We start from the raw sequence: 17,472 nt of genomic DNA on the forward strand, positions 1-17,472 counted from the left end.
ATGTTTGTTTCCTTACTGAAATTGCTGAAGCAGCTGACGAGAGACAGAGCTCACGCCGCGAGGAAGCGATACGCAATCGGCAACATTCCTTCGCAAGCAGTACACAGTACTGCGCTATGCCGCGCGCCCAACGAGCTGAGTGGGCCGTCATGGAGGTGATGACTATGGCACGAAGTTGCCGACTTCCGTTTTGCTTTGTTCGACGCCAACGGCGCCTCCAAGCGAAAAACAGTCACCTTGGCCGATGCCGGCAGCTGGCGAAATGCACCTCGGCAGGCCTGGTCCGTAGCATTTGGCCAATCCGCGTATTGCTAGATGGCCGACCAAATCCGTTGTCACTCAGTCCATTGACGGGAGATGTATGGCAGTCGATGAAGGTGCAGCAGTAGTCTTGTTGAAGTCGGATTGCATACGAGTGTCCCATTGTGCCGGGTGCCAAGTCGATGTCCTAACCAGCGACAGTAGCCTTAGAGCTTGTTAGTGCATTCGTGGTTGCCGTATGTCATGAGGAGAAACACCTTCCAGCTCTTGCCACGACACGTCTGCAGAAGAACGTCCCGTATTCATCAGGCACGCCCGAGGTTCCGCGAAACTGGCAATAGCATCATGGCGGTTCCAGATGCCGCTCGACAGAAACTGCGCGAGACATTCGAAGGCCGTACTCTTGACAAGCAGCTGAGCGGCTGGGATGAGCTCTGGAAGCAAGAAGTCACGCCGTGGGATCGTGCTGGACCTTCTCAAGCGCTGGCAGACGCCATCACTGGCAACGCCGACATCTTGGGCGCCCCAATCAAGAACGACCCGAGTAAGCAGCGGAAGAGAGCACTTGTTCCGGGATGCGGTCGAGGATATGATGTACTTCTGCTGGCGTCTCTTGGCTACGACGTGTACGGCGTGGATGGATCTCAGACCGCCATTGAAGCTGCGCGTAAAATGCAGAAAGGAGCCGACAAGTCAGCAACGTATCGTGCGCTAGAGACGGAGTTCGGACGTGGTCGGGAAACTTTCGTGGAGAATGACTTCTTCAAGGATGACTTTCTGGAGACGACAGGGGGCGGGAACTTTGATTTGATCTTCGACTACACGTTCTTGTGTGCACTGCCCCCGCCACTAAGACCTTCTTGGGCCAAAAGGATGAGTGCGCTCCTTGCACCAGGTGGTCATTTGATCTGTCTAGAGTGGCCGCTGCATAAGCCCCCTCGAGAAGGAGGGCCACCGCATGGGTTATCTGCTGAGCTGTACGAGACACTACTGCGCAGACCTGGTCAAGAGGTACAGTACGATGAAAGTGGTAAAATAGCCACGAATGATGCCGAACTAGCAGGCAATGCCTTGGTATGCGCAAAGCGTTATCGGCCTGAGCGAACACATGAAGCTGGCAAGGATTCAGACTATGTGTCTCTTTGGCAGCATACGAACTCATCTTGATTGCAAATCACGCCTGAGAGTCAGAGGGTTAGTGAGCTCTTTCTGCTCTGCCGATCGATACAGTCAACGGCCTCAAAGCAACATGAATATTTGCTGCGATGCATAGTCTATTAAACGATGTATGCTCCTTCTGGTCCTTTATCATAACGCTCATCAATCCATCAGGTCTGGCCGCGTATATCGTCGAAGTCGTAACTGGTAATGGACCTGCTGTGAAATGCTCAAGCCATCGCTATGCCTCCCAATGAATCATGTTATCACGCCTTTTGATGAACACCCTTCTCGAGATCCTTTTCTAGATCAATGCACTCATCGACTGCCGCACCAGTTCCCATACCTGCGCCAGCACTGGCTTCCGGGTCCATTCTTTTCGTCAGCTTGTCTGCTGCCCTCTTCTGCTTGGCTTCTCGCTTGCGTCGGTCCTCTGCCATTTGTCTGATCAGAGTTGACTTTTCTCTGATCTTGTGACCGTACTTGTAGAAGATGAACGGGATAGGTATGCACGCCACTTCGAGCAGTCCCAAAAGCGTTCCTGCCCAATTCGGTCCAAGGGTTGCGTATAGCGACGGGCCTGCTAGGGGCAGTGTTGCACCCATTATTGATCGGAGAACTGCATTCCCGGCCAGCGCTGAGGCAGCGTAGATGCCGTAACTTTGTACCAGATAGTTCGACGCGTAGATGAACACGCCGCCATTGCCCGCGCCAAATGGAATGCCAGCAAGTATAGGCACAATCCAATGCGCCTTATCGGGGGTGCAAGTCCATGAGAACCAGATCTCACCGACCGGAATGAGAATCGATGCGATACAAACGACGGACACCATAGCTTCTGGATACGGTCGGTCGGTCTCGGGATCTTTCTTGTGTGCATTGATCATGCGACGAATCAATGGCTCACTGACGATGACTATCATTGAACTGTAGTGTTCCTTCGGGTTAGCAGGAATCTCCGAGACAAATGTCGAGCGCAGACTTACCCGACGCCAATTCCTGCAAACGAGAGACCGGTGAAACCTGGGCTCCAGCCTCTGATATCTGCGAAGATAATCGGATATGCGACGAAGCATAGATATAGGATTCCGTAAACGAGGGCAATATAGATGTTCCAGAACCAGCAGATCGGCTCCGTCGCTGCGAGTACAAATGGTCGCGTCAGATTGATCTTCAGCAGTGGTACAAACTTCATCTTGTCATCGTATCGACTCCAGTACTTGTCGCTTCCGGTTTCCTTTCTGCGCGCTGCTGCTCTTTGTCGAAGAAGTTTTGGCGCATATGTTTCGGGCACAATTGCAACGAGAGCCCAGGCCACTCCTCCTACTATGACCACGACCCAGTTTGTCCAGCGCCATCCCAGGTATTGATACACAAAACCTCCAACTACGGGTCCAATGACCGGGCCGTTCATGGGGCCTATACTCCAGACGGAAAAAGCCAGGGCTCGGTGTTCATCGTCCACTATATCGCTGACCGTACCCGGCGCGTTGCTGATCATGGCTGCAGCACAGAAAGCTCCAAAGAAACGAACGACCAGAATCGTGGCGATGTTCTGCGCGACAGCGCATGGGATTACAAGGATCGTGAACAACAACATCGTAATCAGGTAGACAGGTCTTCTGCCATACATCTCGCTGAGCGGCGCCAAAATGACTGAACCTGTGGCCATACCCAACAGATATGTAGTGACACCAAGGATACCCTCGCTGGTCGACAAGTTGAACTCTCTCTGCATGCCAGGAATAGCGCTCGTATAGCTCGTGGAGTAGAGGACTGTGGAAGTCGTGGCATAGCTGAAGATTGCTATGACAATGCCTTTGTACCACAATGGCCAGTTCTGGGGGTTCGCCTTCTCGTCTTCCTCGAAGTCGACTTCGAACGCTATGTCCTGGGTTCCAGTGGTGCCCGCAGTACCTTGTGTCCAGGTTCGGTCCATGGTTGGCACAACCCCGCCAACAGCATTGGTCGACGAGGTTCTCGACAGGTCATTGTAAAGTCCATTTGCGAAGTCGCGACTGTTCCGACTGTGGAGTGAAGGTCGGGAAACTGTTGATGCTGTATCGGACGATGTTGAGGTTGGCGAGAGTGGGTGCTCAAAGGACATGTACGAGCCCCGTCGTTCTTCTACCTCCTCTGACGCCACATGAGGTTTCTGCTCTGGCTTGTCGTTCTCCATATTGGAGGCTGCATCCGATCCTCAATGTGGTAGAGGGAGACAGCTCCGGCTCGCGATGGTGGTGATCAGTGACAGTAGTGTCGGCACACGAGCAGGTACTTGGCTTGCATTAACAATGTACGGCGTTAGGTGCGGATCTAAGACGTGAGAGGTTCAGGACAAGCTTTCGAGCTCGACGGCGAGGGCTCGTTTACGTATGAGCAAGAACGATGCAGCAGCGGCCAATGGAAGGAAGGAAGCGCGTAGCAAAGGTAGGTGCCAGGTACAAGGACATGACTTCTCAAGCAAAATTCTTTCAGGCAGTCATGCACCAGTACGAGGTCGCACTTGCTGCCGTCTGGCCCTGCGGTGTGGACCGAACAACGTACCTGCCATTGCCTCCGCGATCTGAGTGGATCCTGCGCTCTTCGGCAAAAGAGACTGCATACTCGACTAGTCCGTCTTGGTGATGCGGAATGCAACAACGCCTCGCGCCTCGCACGGCAGCTCTTCAGGGCCGATCGACACCGACAGAAGTCGCTCCAGGGCACATCTGCGGCCATGGAAACGTGCAATAGTGTGGGAGACGGAGCATCTTGCCTCGATCGTCTGACCGCATTGCGCTTTGCTTGGTGAAAGTCGTTGGTGTGATAAGTCTGCGGGCGGCTTGTGGTCCGCCCACGTTGGTGCCGATATCCGAAGCTTTTGCTTCAGAAAAGTCGTCCACGCAGCTTGGCAACGACCCCCAAGCTTTTCCGCTGGACACAGATGCATGCAGAGTGTGCGCCATTGGTGGTGATGCATACAGGAGCAATGTGCCAGTCCTGCGCCCATGCTGTGGCCTCGTTGCTCCTCCTTGCTGGCCATGTGGGTGAGCCTGCGTCTCGACTGCGGTGTCTGTCGTTGCCCATCAGCAGCGCCGACACCGGCGACCATAGCCGCCAGCCGCGAAGACGCGCACGATTTCCGCTGCTGGACTTCTATCAAATGCGCTAGCGGACCACTCTTCAATGTGGACAAGAGAATGGGCGACACCTCTCGGACATCCTATACGGAGTACGGAGATCGGAGTACAGATCACCTTGTAATTGAATAGTCTGATCTGAGCTGCACTGTGTCAGCACATATCACATCGCTCCCACACAGCAGCGTGAGCAGACCCCTGCCACTCGACACTCTTGGTGGTCTGGCTGGTGTCATAGGAAAAGAAGAAGCACCTTCATTCCGCGGCCAGGAGAGCCAGAATAAAGCTGCAAGTCAGGTGACCATCACCTTGGTCAAATCCACCTGGGAGTTATCTGAGCTGGTGTGCTGCGTGCCACGGTCTTGTTCCTCTACTACACCCAGCTGTGATGCACCGCAGGTCTCTTATTACCCTCGACCCCGATCATCGAGGCTCGGAGCTGGACAGTCCATGCACAGGGTAGCAGGACACATGAGGCTTCCCTACGAATGTGCTGCAGACCACGACGTAGTCTGGTGGAAACTGCAAACAGTCAGCACCGATGCAGTAGCTCATGAAATGCAGCACCGCGATCGCTGCACGGTCGCCCACAGTCCGCGAGAGAAACTCTTCCTGTTGCCGGAATGCTTCGTGTCGGCCGTACAAGCACCGTTCTCGCAGTCTCGCAGGACGTATGCGGCACATACAATACATAGCAGGACTCGACCATTCGGAGCCAGGTCCAGTGCGAAGTTGCAGAATGCGGAGGACTACGGAAGACGTGCCGCACGGTCAATTGATGCATCCCTCCTCCATTGCCCTGCTTGGCATTGACTCCATTCGCATGCACACATGACGGCACCTTATATAACTACGCGGCTTCGTTCATTCAGCCTATCAATCACAGCCCACCCAGCGGTGCCAGCACGATATTGAGAAGCTGGAATCCGCATGTGCTGCCAAGCATGATGCGGCTCATGTGAAGCCAGACGTCTCTGAACCTCGGGAGAAGATCGCCAACCCCAGAATCGGCAAGGCCCAGCTGCAGCCGAAGCGGCGGCAGGAGCGGGAGCCAGCTTGTGACTTCAACTCTCTGCCATCTTGGCCCAGTCATCGTCCTCCATTGATCCGAGGGCCATGTGCGCAATGCTCCCTCGGCCAGAGAAAAGCACTCAGACCTGTTGTCCGGTCATGATGACTCTGGCTCATTGGCGTGTTGCCCGTCACCAGCCCGGGCGAGATCGGGCGCGCGAGGGAAGCCTCTCGTAGAGCCTTTGTCTGTCATATACAAGTAGACTTCTCGGTTGTGACGTGATGCCAAAACAGATCTCCCCTCTTCCAAAACCAGCCTCTTTCTGTGCTTCTTCGTCCTTTGGAAGAACAACTCACGCGAAATCCTAGAATCTCTCATCTACACATTCTCTGCGGCTGCAGCGATCTCGACAAGCTGGCCGATACACTTAAGAAGATCGCTTCGTCTGTCGCTTCTGTCCTCCAACCAGTCTCCGTCGATCCTCCGATCTCAGGAACCATGTCCGGCGACGCAGAGCAGCAAGCTTTCGAGCAAGAGGTGAAGGAGGTCCAGCAGTGGTGGACAGACTCAAGATGGCGTTACACACGCAGACCCTATACTGCGGAACAAATTGTTTCCAAGCGTGGAAATCTCAGGATTGAGTACCCGAGCAACGCCCAGGCTAAGAAGCTGTGGAACCTCGTAGAAGGTCGCTTCAAGGTCAGTCAGACCTTACTACGCAAGGGAAAACGCATTGTTAATGAGCGAGCAGGAGAAAACCGCGTCTGCCACATATGGCTGTCTCGACCCGGTCATGGTCACTCAAATGGCCAAGTACATTGATACTGTCTACGTTTCGGGCTGGCAGTCTTCCAGCACTGCGTCGAGCTCAGACGAGCCAGGACCAGATCTTGCGGATTACCCATACACCACTGTGCCCAACAAGGTGAACCATCTCTTCATGGCGCAGCTCTTCCACGACCGCAAGCAGCGTGAGGAACGTCTGAGCGCCCCACCTAGCGAGCGATCGAAACTTGCCAACACCGATTTCCTCCGACCCATCGTCGCCGATGCCGATACTGGCCACGGTGGTCTGACTGCTGTGATGAAGCTCACCAAGCTCTTTGTTGAGAAGGGTGCAGCGGGAATTCACATTGAGGATCAAATGCCGGGTACGAAGAAGTGCGGACACATGGCAGGAAAGGTCTTGGTTCCAGTCTCAGAACACATCAACAGACTGGTGGCAATCCGTGCTCAGGCAGACATCATGGGAGTTGATCTCCTTGCTGTTGCGAGAACTGACTCTGAAGCTGCCACACTCATTACTTCCACCATTGATCACCGCGACCACGCTTACATTCTTGGTGCCACAAACCCAGCACTGCAGCCACTGAACGATCTCATGGTTGCAGCCGAGCAGGCTGGCAAGAACGGAGCTGATCTCCAGGCGATCGAAGATGCATGGACAGCGCAGGCGGGTCTGAAGCTTTTCAACCAAGCGGTTGCGGACACAATCAACGCCGGTGTGCATGTGAACAAGCAGGCTCTGATCGATGAGTTCAACAAGCAAGCCAAAGGCAAGAGCAACTCCGAAGCTCGCGCCATCGCAAAGGGCCTCACTGGCGTGGACATCCAGTTCGACTGGGATGCTCCTCGAACCCGTGAGGGATACTACAGATACCAAGGCGGTTGCCAATGTGCCGTAATGCGCGCAGTCGCATACGCACCCTACGCAGACATGATCTGGATGGAGAGCAAATTGCCCGACTTCGAGCAAGCCAAAGAGTTCGCCGATGGCGTGCACGCCGTGTGGCCAGAGCAAAAGTATGTCATCGCAGCACGAACCTGTGCCTCGGCAAAACGTAAAGTACACCAGGCTAACCACTTTCTTCTCCTTCCTTTAGGCTCGCATACAACCTCTCACCATCCTTCAACTGGAAAGCAGCAATGCAACCTAAAGACCAAGAAACTTATATCAAGCGTCTCGCGTCATTGGGATACTGCTGGCAATTCATCACGCTTGCTGGTCTGCATCAAACTGCTCTCATCGCCGATCGCTTCTCGAAGCAGTATGCTGCGCGCGGAATGCGTGCGTATGGCGAGATTGTGCAAGAACCGGAAATGGAGGAGGGTTGTGAGGTCGTCAAGCACCAGAAGTGGTCTGGCGCCAACTACGTTGATGGTCTGTTGCAGATGGTGCAGGGTGGTATTAGCAGCACTAGTGCCATGGGCAAGGGTGTCACGGAAGACCAGTTCAAGTAGAGAAGTTGAAAGAGATGGAGTGCGGGACTGTTGCGGACGTGTGTATTTGTGTGGGATACCATTTGACGAGGGAGAAGAGGACCATCTAAATTGTGTGGAAGTAGGAGAATGCAAGGAATTTGGAATCGTGGTCTTCCAGGATCATTCACGCATGGTCATTCACATCGTACATCTGCTACCATTCGTCATAGTCCCTCACCGATCGTTCGGCCTTGGTACATCTTTGAAGTCCACACCGCTATCCTTCCGGGTTCGTTGCTTGCAATCTCTGCAACCCGAGCATTCGCTCTGCACCATCATCGTTCCTTTACATGCTTGACAATCTTTTGTACTGTGGAAACGTCAGTCTAATTCCAGAGGATCGGTGCACGATCATTGAACGACTTACGTCCTGATGCTGCATTGCCTGCACGTCTCAATACCGCCTGTGGTCAATGAACAAGACGCCCTCTTTGATGTCGCGAAAGTGACGGTTGCCATTTTGCTTGAACAGATCGTGGAGTGCTTGGTATCGCTCGTCCAAGTATCGGTTGAGTGGTCTAGATCGAAACTCCGCACTTCGCAGTGACTAGTGTTGTATTCCCAAATGTACTGATGCAACTAGGTGAATTCGGTATCTTCGTTGACTCCGGAGCTGCGATCGATCGTGCACACTTCCAACTTTGACAATGAGTTCCCTCTCAATTCCTGGAAATCCTAGATGCTGGTTGTAACCAGAAATGATTTACGCGTGTGGTGTTTAGAGTCCTGTCCTCTATGCTTGATCGATGTCTTCGGCCGTAGTCCCAACAAGAAGTCAATAAAGTATGAGAATTAGCAACAAGAGCAGCAGATGTAATAAATGAACAATGAGTTTGTGATAAAGCTATCAAGAAAGCTTCCAGAACACCTCTTTTAGCACACTCGCAGAGCAGCGGCGGCGAGCTGTCAAAAAGTATGGCGTAGATCGACCGACACGGGAACGGAGGGTTCCACTTCTCGGAACTTCTTACTCGTCTCTGCTTCGCTCAGCAGGAAAACAAGAGGTGAGAGGGACGAAAGGAAGGGATAGGCAACTGCGGGCGCTTAGTGAGTGGACAGCGGCCTCAGCATTTCTTCATCCTTTCTCGACGGTCTTCATCATCAGCCGCTTGCTACCGCTTGCTCTGTTACTGTTTGTCGCCCTGGTGCGTGTCCCCTTGACGCGCTTGCTCAAGCACCCCCATGTCCATTTCTTCTCCTCGGGACTGTTGGAACCGCCTAGAACAAGGGCGAATGGCGGACTAGAGAATTTGGTTTTCGTTTGGGCAATGAGATACTCTCCGGCCCTGTTCTCGGTTGCACGAGATAGGGCATGAGGCACACACGAGGAACACCGGTATTGTCACGGATTGTCACAGGCGCGCGACAGAAGACACAAAGCATGCAGGCAGCCGCCCGCGCTTCTGTCTTTTTCGCGCTCCTGCTCCTGCCGGCCCTCGGCTGCGACTCCTGCGAACGGGCAACGGGTCCTTTGCAACCACGCACCTCACCTCTCGCCGAGCCACTCGCAGCTCGCAGGATCATCGTCGTGGACAAATAGCAATCGTTGTCGGCATCCTCTCCGGCGGCCTCTCTGCTCGCTCATTACCGGTCGACAATACGACGGCAAGAAAACGTGCAGACATCGTGAACACTCCAACCGAAGTCTCCCACTCTCGGGCTGTCACATCGTTCCCGGTGGTCGCAGAAACTCGCGCAAGCCGAGCGAAGTAAAGTACAAACTATTGAGAACGGTGTACTGAAATTCAGCCGGCAAAAGCCGCGCACTGTGATGGCCATGTATTTTGTCACGCCTGCGCGACTGGACACGTTGAACGATGTCCAATGCACACTTCCTGCGAACGAAGGGAGTAGTCCGTCATTGAGCGGCTCGAGCGCGACGGCCCTTTGCATGCTTGCTGCAGGTCTGTAATCTGTACAGGGCTGCACCTGGTAGACATCATCTTGGTCTTCTTCATCTCTCTGTTTGACATGACGCAACAAAAGCTCGGCAGATCGCTGCTCATCGATGCTGAAGTTAACCTGCCACGAAAGTGAAGAAGAACCGGTGCACAGAGGGCTGAGAACAATCATTCCACGTCGTGGTTGGCACTATCAATCCCGACCGTGCCTCACCAACGCCTTCTACAGTAGTGCAATGCCGTGAATACAGCATGCGTCTCAAGGTAAACTTCAATCGCCCGTCAATACAGATGGACCTTCCCTGAACCTGTGTGCGCCCTTTCCCTCATCCTAAGAAGTACTGTGACCAGGCGCCTGCAGTGAACGCCACGTCTTTCGTTCCCATTTTCATGTCATCGTTCCGTCTTCGCGTCATTTCAGCAGCTCCGCACAGCATTTTGAGCTATTATGAAATCACCGTCCTCTGTGCCAAACCAATACCAAGCAATCTGTTCCGATCAAGAGTACTCAGCTGAGGTATTCAATCACCCGCTCGGCATACGTGCTGTTGAGGAAGGCGATAGTAGCAGCAACGCCGACGCCAGCGCTGACTGCATGCTTCACAGCCGCACTGGCAATGCGTTGGACAGTATTGCTCTTGCTATCAGCTTGAGCCGCGATGGCACGCTGTGTGCCGGTGGCAGCGTCGACTGTAACCACTTTCTTGGCCACGGGCTCTTCGGACTCTTCGACTTCGGCGTCGAAAACCTCGGACGCCTTACGCTTATTCTTTCCAGCTGGCTTTGAAGTTGTCTCTGGTACTGTAGCAGCGTTGGCAGCCACAGCAGGAACTAACGCTGGCAGCTGGGGCATGACAGGGCCGCCGAGCGAGACTGGGAGCGTAGACTGCGGCAGTCGGTAGGTCGTGTGCTGATTCTGTGGCTGGAGCAAGTCGCCGATGGCAAGCTTGCCTCTGCTGGCTTGTACAGTGCTTGGCACTTGCGGCTCGCTTTGCTGACCATGACTCTCCTTCTCGTTCTGGTATGCACTACTTGCTGCCTGATGAGGACCAGAGCTGGGCAGAGGCATAAGTGGTGGGGCAAACATCGAGTTTTGCGACACTACGGGTGGGATGTCCCAACGACGACTGCCGGTATTGTCAGTAGCCAGGTTCGAGTTCACGAAGCCGGGGTACCAGGGGTCATACGTGTACTTGGACGGCCCTGGCAAGGCAGTGGCGGCACTGGTCTCTTCTGCCGCGAGGCGGGAGCCTCGCACAGGATCGTAGTGTGGCTTGGGCGCGGCTGCGGATGCAAGTGCGCTCTCTTCACACATTTTCTGCCAGACTGATTCCACAGCTTTTGCGTTTGGCTGGCCAAGCTCCTCAGATGGCTGGCGTTGCGAGATGTAGGCCGGCTCATAGTCGTCCATGTCTTCCTCAGAAAGCGCTGGACTGCCATCGAGTGAGTCGAGATCTGATTCTTGTTCGGTAGCGTGGCCAACATACTCAGCATCCGCAGAATCCTCGCCTTGGTCGTCTTCGTCAATCACTTGTTCATCATCGAGCTCTCGCTCGTTCAAGATTTTCGAGAGGCCAGTGTTGTAAGTTACCACATCCTCATGCACATCATCGAAGTCTGATTCGTGAAGATTGAAGAACGTGGGCGGCACAGGAGCAGCAGTTGGAGCAGCCTCTGCCGGGCTCGTTGGCTGGCGATCAACCAAGTTGATACTCTCAGGCACAGTAGTGCGCAGTGGAGCAGATGTGGGCTTGGAGGGCGCTGCTTGGTTCTCGTCAAAGTCTAGGTCGTCCTCGTCCAGCAGGCTTATGACCTTCTTGTGCGCTGTTTTGACCTCATCCAGGTCGATCGGTTGACTTTGTGTGCCCATCTTGGGTTGTTCTGGGGTGGTTTCTGCGGATTGGGTCTGCTCGACACAGCTGCCGACCGAGTCGATGTCGAACTCGATGTCGCTGTCAAAGTCGGACTGGTCGGAGAGATCGGGAGCCTCAAAGACACGGACGCCGCGCGACGTGACTGGGTGGTGACTGCCCTCAGGGTGGCTATCGTGTTGCTGGAGATGGCGGAAGGTGACGGAGACGCCGTCGTGTGCCTCTGCAGAATCAAGGTCAGTGATCTCGAAGCCGTGAAGGAACAGACGTCCGAAGTTGTAGTGGGGCCTCAGTATACCTTCACCCCTCGACACTCGCTCTCCAAACTTGATCACATCACCAGACTTGAGGGTGAACTCAGTGAGAGGCGTTAAGCGGCGCCCATTCACGGCGGTGCCGTGTAGGCTGTTTAGGTCGGTAAGAGTGATTTGCGTGCCGGGTGTAGCCCACGGGGCGACGCGGATCTCAGCGTGCTGGCGGGAGACGACCGCACAGTCGAAGAGGGCGTTGTTTGTGCGAGCCTCCATGGCGGCCTTGCTCCTGGAGGTGCGACCGACCACACAGGGCTTGTCTGGAATCAGATCGATGGAGCGATGGTCATCGCCGGTGGTCGAGCTGAGGGCGATGCAGGTCAGATAGGGCGGCATGTTGGCGGCGGCAGCAGCTCGAGGCTGTGGTATGACGAGGTGCTGCCAGGGGCCGGGCGACGGCTGTGTTGTGGTCAGGTCAGTGGTGGTGGACGGCGGTCAGTGAGTGTATGTGCGGAAGGTAGCAGTAGAAGTGGTGGAGAGAGAGATGGTGGTTCCGTGGGTAGGTGAGTCGATGGTTCCAAGCACGACACCGTTACTGGCCCCTCCTTGGGCGAGCTCGAAGCAGGTGACTCTGTGGTGCTGTGCTGTGCTGCCTGCCTGCAAGGCAAGTGCCGCCCGCCAATCGCCCTGTGCCTCTTTTTGCCTCGAGGAGCAACAGCTGCGCACACGCTTGTTCTGATCAAGACTGTACAAAGCACAGCGTGTGTGCAGTCGAGCAGCAGTACGTCGTCGTGAGTGGACTTGAGAACGCTTCGTTATCAGCGCGATAAGAGCTGCAGTCACGCGGGTCGCGACTGCCTAAACGCGACCGTGTCGGAAGCTAAATTGAACCAGCGAAGCTAGCCGAATTGACGCTAGTGCGGGCACATCCAGAGCGTCGGCGTTGCTGCTGGTCAACCGCCGACTTGAAAATCGGCTGCTCGTGCCAGTGAGCAACGAATGAGTTGGATATGAGTCGTTGCGCCCGCGACGCACAAGCTGCCTTCGACAACACCATGACCCGATAGCACATATTCCGCACCGCCTGTCCCTCAGCCATGGAGACCGACGAATTTACGACCAAAGAGCAGGTCGTCGACAATGTGCCCAAGCGCATCAAGTCGCTGCACTTCGGCCTGCTCAGTCCGCCAGATGTGATCGCACAGTCCGTTGTCAATGTCGCCGACCGCAACCTCTACGACTTGGCTATGACCCAAGGCGGCCCGCGCACTATCACGAAGCAGGGTCCTTTAGATTCGCGATTGGGAACTTCAGCGAAAAATGGGCAGTGTGGCACATGCGGGCAAGGATTGAAAGAGTGCAATGGCCATTTTGGACACGTGAAGCTGGCCCTGCCATGCTTCCACTATGGCTACCTCAAGAAGATCATCGAGATCATGAATTGCATTTGCAAAGACTGCAGCAAGGTGTTGTTGCCCGAGAAAGACAAGCGGAATTATCTCAAGTCTCTACGGCGACCAGGTCTTGACGGTCTACGGAAGGATGTCATCATCAAGAAGATATCGGGAGAATGCAGAAAGGTGAAGAAATGCCCTCATTGTGAGGCATTCAACGGTCCGGTCAGAAAGGTTGCAGGACATCCGATCAAGATGTTCCACAACAAATATGCCATTTATACCAATTCGAATGCGAAAAACAAGGTTAAACCGCCGGACATGCAGGCGTTTGAGAGGACCTTCGAAGAGGCTATCAAAGTGGACAAAGAGATTGACCGACACATGAAGCGGGTTGCAGACGATCTGACGCCACTGCGAGTCCTGAACATCCTCAAGAAGGTACCGAATGCCGATGTGGAGTTGCTAGGAATGGATCCTCACAGTGGAGGGCGGCCAGAGTACATGATTTGGACTCACATCCCCGCGCCGCCCGTTGCTATTCGGCCTTCTGTGGCTCAAGAGACAGCGAGCACTGAGGACGACATCACCAACAAGCTAGGCGACATCGTCCAGGTCAGCACCTTGATGTCTGCTACGCTCAGAGCTGGTCAACCTCTGGCCAAGGTGATGGACATGTGGGAGTTCCTGCAGGTGCAAATCGCCATGTACATCGACGGAAATCTACCTGGCTTGGGCAGAGACAGTGCATATGGCAAAGCTATGCGTGGCTTCTGCCAGCGGTTGAAGGGTAAGCAAGGTAGATTCCGTGGCAATCTCTCTGGTAAGCGTGTTGATTTCTCTGGACGGACGGTCATCTCGCCAGACCCCAATTTATCGATCGAAGAGGTTGCTGTGCCATCCCGTGTCGCAGTCAACATGACATATCCGGAAAGAGTCACCAAACACAACTACGAAAAGCTCAAGGCATGCGTAAGAAGAGGCGACAAGGTACACCCCGGCGCCAACTACATCATCAAAGGCCGCGATAATCGCAAACTCCACCTGAAATTGGTCGGTCAAAAGGGAGATCTGAAGAAGGTTGCCGATCAGCTCGAGATTGGCGATGTGGTGGAGCGACATCTTGAGGATGGCGATATTGTACTCTTCAACCGGCAACCTTCTCTGCACAAACTGTCGATTCTTTCACACAGAGCCAAAATTCGACCTTGGAGAACATTTCGGTTAAACGAATGTGTTTGCAACCCATACAACGCCGATTTTGATGGTGACGAAATGAATTTGCACGTTCCTCAAACTGAAGAAGCACGAACAGAAGCGACTGAGCTGATGGGCGTCAAGAACAATTTGGCCACGCCCAAGAACGGCTCACCCATCATTGCTGCTATTCAGGATTTTATCACAGGCGCTTATTTGATCAGTCAGAAAGATCGCTTCTTCAGCCGCAGACACTTTACACATGTGGTCGGTTTCATGTACAATGGCATGCAGGCAAAGGATCCTTACACAGGTAAAGAGTATCCTATCGTGATCCCACCGCCAGCCATTTGGAAGCCACAGACGCTCTGGACAGGCAAGCAAATCTGGAATCTTCTTATCAAGCCACATCCGGACTATCCTGTCAATGTCAACTTAGAGGCACGGATGAAGTCCTTCGCGCCTCCTTCCCGTCCCGGTGAGATTCCAGACATGGTTGACACTGATTCGTACCTCGTCATTCGCAACAGCGAGACAATGTGCGGCGGTTACGACAAGGCGACCATCGGCGATGGCAAGAAAGACAGCTTGTTCTACGTCATTCTCAGAGACTTCGGCGCAGACTATGCTGCCGCTGCCATGACCCGGCTGGCAAAGCTATCTGCGAGATGGCTTGGGGAGCAAGGCTTCTCCATCGGTATCAGCGACGTCTACCCTAGCGACAAGTTGACAAAGCGAAAACTTGCTCTCGTTGACGCAGCTTACAAGAAATGTGACGAGATCATCCACAAATATAAGACTGGCAAACTGGAGCGCAGTGCCGGTTGTGACGAAGAACAGACGATGGAAATCATGCTCTCAGGTATTCTAAGTAAAGTCCGGCAAGAGTGTGGTGATGCCTGTTTCGCTGAATTGAGCAAGTATAACGCACCCATGACCATGGCCAAGTGCGGTTCCAAAGGCTCGAACATCAACGTCTCGCAAATGGTTGCTGTCGTCGGACAGCAAATTATTGGCGGGAAACGTGTTCTGGAAGGTTTTCAGGATCGAACGCTTCCACACTTCTTCAAAGCAAGCCCTGATCCGCTCGCCAAAGGCTTTGTGTTTGACAGCTTCTTCACTGGCCTGACACCGACGGAATTCATTTTCCACGCCATGTCTGGTCGTGAGGGTCTGGTCGATACAGCTGTCAAGACTGCCGAGACTGGCTACATGTCCCGTCGACTGATGAAGAGTTTGGAAGATTTGAGTGCACAATATGACCAGACGGTGAGAAACTCTTCTGGCGGTATCGTGCAGATGAAGTTTGGAGACGACGGACTCGATCCAGTCGACATGGAAGGCAATGCCAAGCCAGTCAACATGGAACGCACATGGTCACACGCCATCGAAAGCACCTGGAACAACAGTGAAGAGTGCATGACTAAGGAGGACATTGAGACCTGCACCCATACCGTCCTCAACAAGGAGCGCGCCAAGTTGGGACGATTTACCGACGATGGAATGGCCCTGGACTACAAAGATGATCGGCCGATGAGCACTGATCAGCTTGAGTATTCTCGGCAATTCCTGGACGACGTCACCAATTTCATATTCCAGAAGGCAAACAAGATGATCAAGTCGCAGCAGCGCATGAGCGCCAGTGACGCCGTATTCAGGATTACGCGATCTGCACTTGAGAGGTTCTTGCATCTCTGCGTACACAAATTCGAGAAGTCCAAAGTGGAAGCCGGTCATGCTGTAGGTGCCGTTGGTGCCCAGTCCATCGGTGAGCCCGGTACGCAAATGACCTTGAAGACTTTCCATTTCGCTGGTGTCGCTGGTATGTCCATTACACAAGGTGTACCTCGTATCAAGGAAATCATCAACGCGAGCAAGATCATCAGTACGCCCGTCATTACCTGCCATCTGGACTCTCCCTACGAAGACATGGCTGCAAGATTCGCAAAGGCATTGATGGAGAAGACGTACTTGGGCGATATCGTTGACTACATCGAAGATGTGTGGCACGCAAATGGATGCTACATCAACATGCGGGTTAACTGGCAACAAATCGAGAATCTGGGCCTTCGCATCGGCATGGGCCATCTCCTTGACGCGATTGAGCGGACCAAGGGATACAAGACGCTTGGTGTTTCGGCGAGGAACTCCGGCATGAATCACATTCGTGTTTCTGTCAACGCGCCGGAAAAGGAGCGTCCGAAGCGCAGCACGTCTACTGCCAAGGCGCGCAACGTCGACTCTGATGGCTCTGAACTCATGTTCGTCCATATCCACAACCTGAAGCGCAAGCTTCCCCAGGTCGTGGTCAAGGGCTACCCAGACGCACATCGTGCCATCATCAAGAAAGACGACAAGAAAGACCACAATGGCAAAGAACCCATCTCCGTCTTTGTCGAAGGTTACGGTCTCAAGCAATGCATGACTACTGACGGCGTGGACGGCTACCGAACCAAAACCAACAATGTCATGGAATGCCGTGATGTTCTTGGTATCGAAGCTGCCCGCAAGACCATCATCAACGAAATTGATGCCGTCATGGGCAGTATGGACATCGATCCTCGACATATGCAACTGCTCGCAGATGTGATGACATACAAGGGTGAAGTTCTGGGCATCACACGTTTCGGTCTCGCCAAGATGCGTGATAGCGTGCTGCAATTGGCCTCGTTCGAGAAGACGCCCGACCATCTGTTCGAGGCTGCTGCGAAGATGAAGAAGGATGACATTGAAGGTGTTTCGGAATGTATCATTATGGGTCAGAGCATGAGTGTGGGAACAGGCGCCATGAAGGTCGTCCGCCCGCTGAACTTGGAAGGCACGGAAAATGTGACGAGTACGACGAGCTTCAAAGGCGAGGTGAAGAGGGCCACGGCCACGAGGAAGGAGCGATTGAGACAGCGGCGGACGGCTCTAATGCCAGAGATGACCAATGGACATGCCACCGTCGCTGCTGCTGCTGGATAGGATCGGCAGCAGAAGAAGCGGCGGCGGCGTGCTTGAAAAGTTTTAGCGAGGCGTTGGGTAGATGAAAACCTGCAAC

General features: G+C 53.9%; 6 protein-coding genes across 6 annotated transcripts; 3 read left to right on the forward strand and 3 right to left on the reverse strand.

Moving 5' to 3' along the window:
• Positions 1 to 606: 606 nt before the first annotated feature.
• On the forward strand, positions 607 to 1,428 carry RHO25_008735 (uncharacterized protein; the record flags this gene model as incomplete). The annotated part of the gene is made up of 1 exon (XM_023604540.2): positions 607 to 1,428. One exon carries the CDS (start codon positions 607 to 609, stop codon positions 1,426 to 1,428), a length of 822 nt encoding a protein of 273 aa, XP_023460414.2.
• A 257-nt stretch (positions 1,429 to 1,685) lies between these two features.
• Positions 1,686 to 3,598, reverse strand: RHO25_008736 (uncharacterized protein; the record flags this gene model as incomplete). The annotated part of the gene is made up of 2 exons (XM_023604541.2): positions 1,686 to 2,346; positions 2,406 to 3,598. The coding sequence occupies 2 exons, from the start codon at positions 3,596 to 3,598 to the stop codon at positions 1,686 to 1,688; spliced, it is 1,854 nt and encodes a 617-aa protein (XP_023460413.1).
• Positions 3,599 to 6,051: 2,453 nt separating this feature from the next.
• Positions 6,052 to 7,794, forward strand: ICL1 (isocitrate lyase 1; the record flags this gene model as incomplete). Its single annotated transcript, XM_023604542.2, has 3 exons — positions 6,052 to 6,252; positions 6,305 to 7,356; positions 7,437 to 7,794. 3 exons carry the CDS (start codon positions 6,052 to 6,054, stop codon positions 7,792 to 7,794), a joined length of 1,611 nt encoding a protein of 536 aa, XP_023460416.1.
• Positions 7,795 to 7,989: 195 nt separating this feature from the next.
• Positions 7,990 to 8,274, reverse strand: RHO25_008738 (uncharacterized protein; the record flags this gene model as incomplete). The annotated part of the gene is made up of 2 exons (XM_023604543.2): positions 7,990 to 8,125; positions 8,183 to 8,274. The coding sequence occupies 2 exons, from the start codon at positions 8,272 to 8,274 to the stop codon at positions 7,990 to 7,992; spliced, it is 228 nt and encodes a 75-aa protein (XP_023460415.1).
• Positions 8,275 to 10,224: 1,950 nt separating this feature from the next.
• On the reverse strand, positions 10,225 to 12,234 carry RHO25_008739 (uncharacterized protein; the record flags this gene model as incomplete). Its single annotated transcript, XM_023604545.2, has 3 exons — positions 10,225 to 10,843; positions 10,904 to 11,810; positions 11,886 to 12,234. 3 exons carry the CDS (start codon positions 12,232 to 12,234, stop codon positions 10,225 to 10,227), a joined length of 1,875 nt encoding a protein of 624 aa, XP_023460407.1.
• Positions 12,235 to 12,935: 701 nt separating this feature from the next.
• RHO25_008740 (uncharacterized protein) lies at positions 12,936 to 17,396 on the forward strand (the record flags this gene model as incomplete). Its single annotated transcript, XM_023604546.2, has 1 exon — positions 12,936 to 17,396. The coding sequence occupies one exon, from the start codon at positions 12,936 to 12,938 to the stop codon at positions 17,394 to 17,396; it is 4,461 nt and encodes a 1,486-aa protein (XP_023460406.1).
• Between the last annotated feature and the right edge of the window lie 76 nt (positions 17,397 to 17,472).

The sequence above is a fragment of the Cercospora beticola genome, chromosome 5, assembly GCF_033473495.1.
Source record: "Cercospora beticola chromosome 5, complete sequence".
Classification (NCBI taxonomy): domain Eukaryota; kingdom Fungi; phylum Ascomycota; class Dothideomycetes; order Mycosphaerellales; family Mycosphaerellaceae; genus Cercospora; species Cercospora beticola.